This window comes from Narcine bancroftii, chromosome 1 (assembly GCF_036971445.1).
Source record: "Narcine bancroftii isolate sNarBan1 chromosome 1, sNarBan1.hap1, whole genome shotgun sequence".
Taxonomy (NCBI): domain Eukaryota; kingdom Metazoa; phylum Chordata; class Chondrichthyes; order Torpediniformes; family Narcinidae; genus Narcine; species Narcine bancroftii.
This window is the reverse complement of record NC_091469.1, coordinates 45,531,650-45,539,603: the sequence shown is the minus strand read 5'-3', so window position 1 is coordinate 45,539,603 and position 7,954 is coordinate 45,531,650. Positions and strand designations below refer to the sequence as shown.

Here is a 7,954-nt window from a genome sequence, read left to right as displayed (position 1 = left end):
CTAAACTCCAATGGATACAAGTCCAGTTTTTCTAGCCTTGCTGCATATGACAACCCTGCCATCCCTGGAACTAACCTTGTAAATCTGCGCTGCACACCCTCTATAGCTAGTATGTCCTTCCTCAAGTTTGGAGACCAGAACTGGACGCAATTCTCCAGGTGGGGTCTCACCAGGGCCCTGTATAACTGCAGAAGGGCGTCTCTGTTCCTATACTCCAATCCCCTCTTTATGAAAGCCAACATTCCATTTGCCTTCTTCACAGCTTTCTGAACCTGCATGCTAGCCTTCAGTGACCGGTGAACAAGTACACCCAGATCCATTTGCACTTCCCCACTCCCTAGCTTGTCTCCATTTAAATAATATTGTTGTCAGGCATACTGAGAAACAATGAAAAACTTTCTTTTGAATGACGTTCAAAGGCATCAAAGACTGACAAATAAAAGAAAGGAGGAAAAGAGGGGGAAAAAGAAACTTCTTTCAGAGACAGTGAGTGGTTGAGGATAACAGAATTACTATAAAATACTTCAATAAGTTAGAGACCTGCTGGTGCCATGAAAAAAGAGGAAATGTCCAACAACTATGTAACTGACATGAAACATGAGAATGTTGAGACCCAGTGGAATATTAACCAGTCCCAACAGGCATTTGAAAATTAACTGGAGTACACATCAATTTCAGAGCAGAATAACAGGTCAATGAAACTCATTTAAGAACATATAAAATAATGATCAACTGGTTGTTATTAGTGTCTGATTGCTGGGATGTTAGCCTGGGAGGGGGCAGGAACATTAAGCTATGCTTAGAGTGAATCAGGGGAATTTTGCAGTGAGCATGCTGATGGTATTTTTTAGTGTCTTCAGGGATTTTTTGGACGTAACTAAATCTAAGATGGGAGGTAGAGATTATTACTGCCCTGCAGACCGGATTTTGCACCAAATCTAAGATCTTGATCTTCATTTACTTTTTTCCTCAATTTTTGTTGAGGCACGGTGCTGGCACATTAAAAATGAGGTTGAATTTTATCATCAAATAAAGACCTTGCTTCACCCAATGTCTGGATGTGGTGTAGATGAAATAATAATAAGTAAGTGTCATAATGAGTCATCCGCTTGATCATAATTGTATCCTGTGTTGATCAGTATAGTTGGCACTTTTGTGCAGTTGTTTCAATGACATTACAAGATGTTGTCATTGCACCTAGAGATATTGGCTAATTCTTTTTCTGCAACAATCAAAGTAAACCAGACTATCAAGTTAGTTGTGCCTATATGAGTAGTCCTACTTTTGATCTGTTGCCATAGAAAATTATGACTGTACTTCAGAAACAAAATATTCATCTGTATACTTGTGTAGGTACAGTGTGATCTAAATATGAACCCTACCTTTCAAATGAATGAATGATTCATCTCCTTAAAGTATATTGAAAATTAGTTGTTTATGTTCATATTGCACTAATATATTTTCAAAGTCCCAAGTGCATTAAGTACTTTGACTGTAGGCAATTGCCTCTCAGGTTGTCTTGCTTTTGGAGGTAATATAAAATGCATGTGGATGGTTTGGATACTCTCTATTGACTCATAGAAGTTAAATGGGAGAGATATTTAGTCGGCAGCTTCCCTTTCTACAGCAGCCATTCTCTTTCATTATTGGACTTCACTACTTTGCTAAATTCAACTTTATTTTCCCCAAATGGGGCAAAAAAAAGTCATGTGGCTTTTTGATTTTAGGTACTTAACAGATATAAAAGGATCAAAAATGAAAAGCAAAATATGTGAATATATTTCTGACTGTTTAAATAGAATGGAAGAACCTCCAGCAGAGCTAATCAAATAAAATGGCAATCACTTAAATTACTGGATTAGTTGCTGGATTATTCCATCTTTATGGCTTCTGGCCACCAATGTCTTTCAATGAGCTTTTGGAGCATTCCGATATTTTGGTAAATGGATTGCCTGGTGTTTAAATGATCTTTTTCTTGATGGAAAAGTTTGTGCTGAAATAAGTTGCTTCCTGAGAGGCATGATCTTTTAAGGCTTCTCTTGGATTGGGGCATAACCTAGAGAGCACAAAATGACCACACTGAACAGCACAAGATGACAAAAGATAATGTGAGTTTTGGAAGAGTTCTCACCAATGGCCATGTTCATTGAGGGCCATTAAAGCAATCCTCTCCTCACAACCCTAGTTAGGCCATTTATGTTCACTTCATAACAAGGGTATGATTGAACTCCGTCAGGTGCTGCACACACCATTGTGTAAGTTCAAATTTATTATCATCCAATTGTACAAATACAACCTGATGAAGCAGCATTCTCCAGTCCTCGTTGCAAAAACATGCAAACATACATATACAGACAAACAATATTTATGCAGCACATATATACATATATAAAAATAAATAAATATTTTCTAATAAATTGTATAGTCTCAGAGGGTTGTATTAGCTGGTCATTCAGTCATTTAGCAGTCTCATTACCGCACATGGGAAGAAGCTGTTTCTCAGCCTGGAAGTGCTGGCTCTGATACTCCTGTATCTCTTTCATGATGGTATAGCTGAAAGACGTTGTGTGTGGAATGGAAGGGATCCTCTACAATTTTGTGAGCCATCTTTTAAACAATGATTGCCTTAGACCATGTTGCTGGGTGGAGGGAGATCCCAGTGATCCTCTCTGCTGCTCTTATGATCCTGTGGATTGACCTCCAATCTAATGCTCCATAGCAACCATATCACACTGTGATGCAGCCAATCAGGATGCTCTCAATAGATCTCCTGCAGAAAGTTGACAGGATGGTCGCTGGTAGCCTTGCTTGCCTCAGTCTTCTCAGGAAGTGCTGTTGCATCTTCCTGACAAGTGAGGAGATGTTGTTCGCCAAGGATAGGTCACTTCTTAAGTGGACTCCAAGGTGTAGTGCACGACGAAAGAATCAAAGGCTTGTTGATCCAAACCAAGGCTTTTATTAACTAGAAGAATGGAAAGTATCACATGTAGGTCGACCAGTCCAGAATGATCTGGGTCTGGCTAGGAACTACCCTTTAAGACCTGCCAGTAGGCATGGCTATGCTCTCCATCAATCACAACCATCCTATACCACAATATACACATTGGCGATAGAATCCATACTATCACATTCACCCCTTCTTTGAGAACTGACCCCAGGGTGAATGGAGGGCTGTTTAAAAAAAAGGTGGGGGGGGAAACTGGTGGGAGGCTAGGTGCTGTAACAGTCAGGGGGGCCTAATCGTCCGGTGTAACCGCCGTAGTGCTGGTATTGGGGTCGCTGGAGTCGTGTCACTGGTGGGCTCGTTGGGTGTGGCCACCGCTTTGCTCAATTCCCCAACGGTGTTGTCAACAGGCTGGCCTGGGTTGGTGGGGTGGTGCTGATCCCTCTGTTCAAGCACATGACCTAGGGGAGAAGGAGTTGGAGGAGGTTGGGTTGGGAGCACTGCTGGGTCCGATCCGGCTTGGGCTAGGTCCCTTACCGAGACTGTGTCCTCCCGCCCATCCGGGTACTCAATGTATGCATAATGCGGGTTTGCATGGAGCAGCATCACTCGGTCAACCATAGGGTCATTCTTTGAGTACCGGACGTGACGTTGCAGGAACCATGAGCCATGCCAGCTTGGTTATTCCCGATTCAGACTTCCTCGGGAAAGAGAACATCCTTTCATGGGGGGTGGCATTGGTCGTGGTGCATAGGAGGGAGCGGATGGAGTGTAGGGTGCTAGTGAGCACGTCCTGCCAGTGAGCAGTGGGCAGGCCTTTGGACTGGAGGGCAAGCATAACCACTTTCCAGACGGTGGCATTCTCTCTTTCGACCTGCCTATTACCATGTGGGTTATATCTGGTGGTCCTGCTCGAAGCAATACCACACTCCAGAAGGTACTGTCGCAGCTCGGCGCTCATAAACGAGGACCCCCGGTTACTGTGGAAGTAAGTGGGGTACTCGAAGATGCTGTGCAGGGCCTCTATGACTGAAGCGGTGGTCATGTCTGAGCAGGGCACAGCGAACGGGAAGCGAGAATACTCGTCGATCACCATAAAAATGTAGGTGTTACGGTTGGTCGACAGTAGGGGCCCCTTGAAGTCCACGCTTAGACATTGAAAGGGTCGGGTGGCTTTGATGACGTGGATGTTCTCCAGACGGAAGAAGTGGGGCTTGTACTCAGCAGGCTTGGGACATGGAGCGAATCTCCTCGACTCTGTAGGGCAGGTTGCGAGCCTTAACAAAGTGCGCGGACCTAGTGACCCCTGGATGACAGAGCTCCTCATGGAGTCTCTGCAGCCTGTCCAGTTGTCTGTTGGCACAAGTCCCCCTGGAGAACGCATCTGGTGGGTCATTGAGTTTACCAGGCCGGTACAGTATGTCATAATTGACGGTGGAGAGTTTGATTCTCCACCTAGCGATCTTGCCATTCTTGATCTTACCTCGCTTGGAATTGCTATACATGAACGAGACCGCATGTTGGTCGGTCAGCAGTGTAAAACACCTGCCAGTGAGGTAGTGCCTCCAACGACGTACTGCTTCGACTATGGCCTGGGCCTCCTTCTCGACAGAGGAATGTCAGCTCTCAGGGCTCTGGAGGGTCCTGGAGAAGAAGGCTACCGGCCGGCCGGCCTGGTTCAAAGTGGAATGGAATGGACTCATCGATGGCATGCAGCGTTGCAGTGGCGATGTCCAATTTGATGCGGTTGAAGGCCACTCTGGCTTTGATTGACAGGGGGATGGAGGTGGTCTTGATAAGGGGCCATGCCTTGTTGGCATAGTGTGGAACCTATTGGGCATAGTACGAAAAGAAACCCAGGCAGCATCTGAGTGCCTTTTGGGGGGGGGGGGGGTGGCAAGACCATGAGGGGACACATGCGGTCAGGATCTGGCATTACCACCCTGTTCTCCATCACACAACCTAGAATTGGGAGCCGAGTGGTCCGGAAGACACACTTGTTGAAATTTTAGGTTAAGTTCAGCCAAATCGGAGTCTGAAAAAAATTTCTCAAGGTTGGCATCATGGTCCTGCTTGTCATGGCCGCAGATGGTAACATTGTCCAGATACAGGAAAGTAGCTGTTAGCCTGTTCTGGTCTACCATCCAGTTCATTTCCTGCTGGAAAACTGCGACACCATTCGCAACCCCAAAGCGTACCCTGAGGAATTGATACAGCCACCCGTTCACTTAGAAGGCCGTGAAAAGTCGGTCTTTTCGGCGGATCGGGAGCTGGTGATAGGCTGAACATGTCAATGGTGGAGAACACACGGTATTGGGTGATCTGATTCACCACATCCGTGATCTGTGGGAGGTAGTACGCAAGGGTGAAGTGGTTGATAGTCTGGCTGTAGTCAACCACCATCCGCGGCTTCTCCCCGTTTTTAACAACCACCACCTGGGCCCTCCAGGGACTTGAGCTGGGTTCGATAATGCCCTCCTCCAGCTGTCTGTGCACCTTCTTGTGATAAATTTCCTGTCCTCGTAACTATACTGCTGGCTTTTGATGCCACTGGTTTCCAGCCAGGTTTGCGACCCGGAAGGTGGAGAGGCTACAAGTGGGACACCAGGGTGCAGGGGTGGATAGTTTGGACTGTCACTGGCAGTAAGCCTCTGGAGTGGAGTGGTTATAGACAGAGATTGGGGCATGGGGCCCCCCATAGTGCAGGGTAATAGTTCAGTACTGGCACTGAAAATCCATTCCCAGCAATACGGGAGCGCACAGTTGGGGGAGGACTAACAGTTTAAAATTGGTAAATGTGATGCCCTGGACTTTCAGGGTCACCACGCAATACCCCTTTACCCCAGTTGAGTGCGACCTGGTCGCCAATGAAATCCTCTGGTTAGTGGGGAGAATAACCAGTCTGCAACGGTGGGCCAGGTCTGGACGAATAAAACTCTCGGTTGACCCCGAGTCAAATAAGCAATTGGTATGGTGTCCATGCACTTTAATCAGTTCCATTGCTTTTGTAAGGGGATGGAGCAGTCCTGGTCCAGGGTCACTGATGCAGCGACCTATGTTGGGAACAGTGGAGTCTTATGTGATGTTGTCACACAGCTTCGGGCCTGAAGTGCACGTGGTGACATCACAGAAGCAGTCGGGCTAGAGCTGTCAGCATCGAGGAGCTGGGGCTGCTGCCTGCAGGCTGCTGGGGGTGTCGGCCAGCCAATGGTAAGTGCTGGGGGTTGCTGCTTGAAGTTGGCGGTGGTGGGGTGGTTAGTTGGGCAGTCATTGGCGGTAGCGGCGGTGGGTACAGGGTCAGTAGCATCGGTGGGTACCGGGTTGGCAGCGTCGGTGGTGGCGGCAGTGTTGGTAGCGGCAGCCGTGGCGGCGGGTACCTGGTTGGCAGCGTTGGTGGTGGCGGGTCCCTGGTCGGCAGCATCAGTAGCAGCGGCCTCAGTGACAAGTACCTGGTCGGCAGCGTCAGTGGCGGCGGGTCCCTGGTCGGTAGTGGCGGCCGTGGCAGCAGGTACCTGGTCTGCAGTGTCAGTGGCAGCGGGTCCCTGGTCGGCAGCGTTGGTAGAGGCGATGGCAGCGGCAGCGGTCATTGAAGTTGGGGCTGGGGCATGGTGGTTGTTGCTCCGTGTGGGAGGTCCAAACAGGCCAATGTCATCACGGCAATGGTGGTTGTACCTTCCGCACTCGGCACCAGCCCCGTGACGTCAGGTGCTGCCGCGTGGTGGATCCCTCACTCTCATTGGACAAGAGCTCTGAAGAAGAGATGCTTGAATGGGAGGGTGACGGTTTGGCCTCACACGAGGCTCTGTGTTTGATGATGGCCATTTTGGAGCGACAGACTACAACAAAGTGGCCATTTTTAAGGCACTTCTGGCACCTGGCTTTCCTCACCGGACACTGGGACCTGGTGTGCTTGTCCCTCCTGCAGAAGTACCACTTCAGGGTCACATCAGGCAGTGTTGCAGCAGCCGACAGGCCATTGGTGAGCCGTGGGGTAGTAGGGTTGAGAGAGGGCATCCTACTCACTTCATAGTGTGGTGTCCAGCCCTGAGAGTAAGCGTCCATACTTAAGACTGCATCCTCCATTGTCTCTGCAATCTGGATCATGTCCTCTAGGTTTTCTCCCCTGTGCTTTAGCAGGTGCTGCCTCACCTCATTCAATCGGACCCCGGCCATGTAAGCATCCCGAATGAGATCATCGGTGGTCTCAGCAGCAGCTCTGTCTGAGCAGGCACAGGCTCAGCCCAATTCTCTTAGTGCTTGGCTTTAAACTCTACAGGACTCACCGGGCAGTCGTAGACCCTGTTTACCGTTCGCTCGTAGAGTCCTTTGAACACCTTCACGTCTTCGGCGTAAATGGCTGTGTCCTGGATGCTCTCATAGACTCTCAGGGACACCATAGAGATCAATACAAGTAGTTGATGGCTGTCCTCCACCACGGCAGGGTCAGAGAGTTGTAGGTAAGCTTCGAAACACCTCACCCAGTGCTTAAAGTCATTTGGAGCTGTAGCCGACTGCAGGTCAATGTTGAGGCGTTCCGGTCACAGCATACGCTCCATCCCTTGAAAACTTTCTAGTTAATAAAATTGTAGTGTACGTCAAAAGAATCAAAGGCTTGTTAATCCAAACCAAGGCTTTTATTAACTTGAAGACTGGAGCGTATCACATGTAGGTGGACCAGTCCAGAATGATCTGGGTCTGGCTCGGAGCAACCTTTTAAGACCTGCCAGTAGGTGTGGCTATGCTCTCAGCCAATCACAACCATCCTATACTACAATATATACATATACACATCGGTGATAGAATCCGTACTTTCACACAAGGAACTTGTGTTCTCTTCTCTCTTCACTACTGAGTTATTAATATGTAGTCGAGGTTGGTCAATCCTGGTCCTCCTCAATACAAACAGGAAGACATATGCCTGTGAGAGTCAAGGTGATTGTGGTCCTTAACATATGTGCTAGTTCCTTACTGAGTTCCTAAAACTAAAATGATCACTTTATTGTCATATGC

At 48.0% G+C, this 7,954-nt stretch overlaps 1 protein-coding gene across 1 annotated transcript; it reads right to left on the bottom strand.

The window, feature by feature from the left end:
* Window positions 1-5,997: 5,997 nt before the first annotated feature.
* LOC138760000 (uncharacterized) lies at window positions 5,998-6,531 on the bottom strand. Its single transcript, XM_069930640.1, has one exon. It carries the CDS (start codon window positions 6,529-6,531, stop codon window positions 5,998-6,000), a length of 534 nt encoding a protein of 177 aa, XP_069786741.1.
* Between the last annotated feature and the right edge of the window lie 1,423 nt (window positions 6,532-7,954).

Bases quoted from the DNA above. Each gene is read 5' to 3' on its own strand.
- LOC138760000 (XM_069930640.1), bottom strand. From the start codon at position 6,531: ATGACCGCTGCCGCTGCCATCGCCTCTACCAACGCTGCCGACCAGGGA.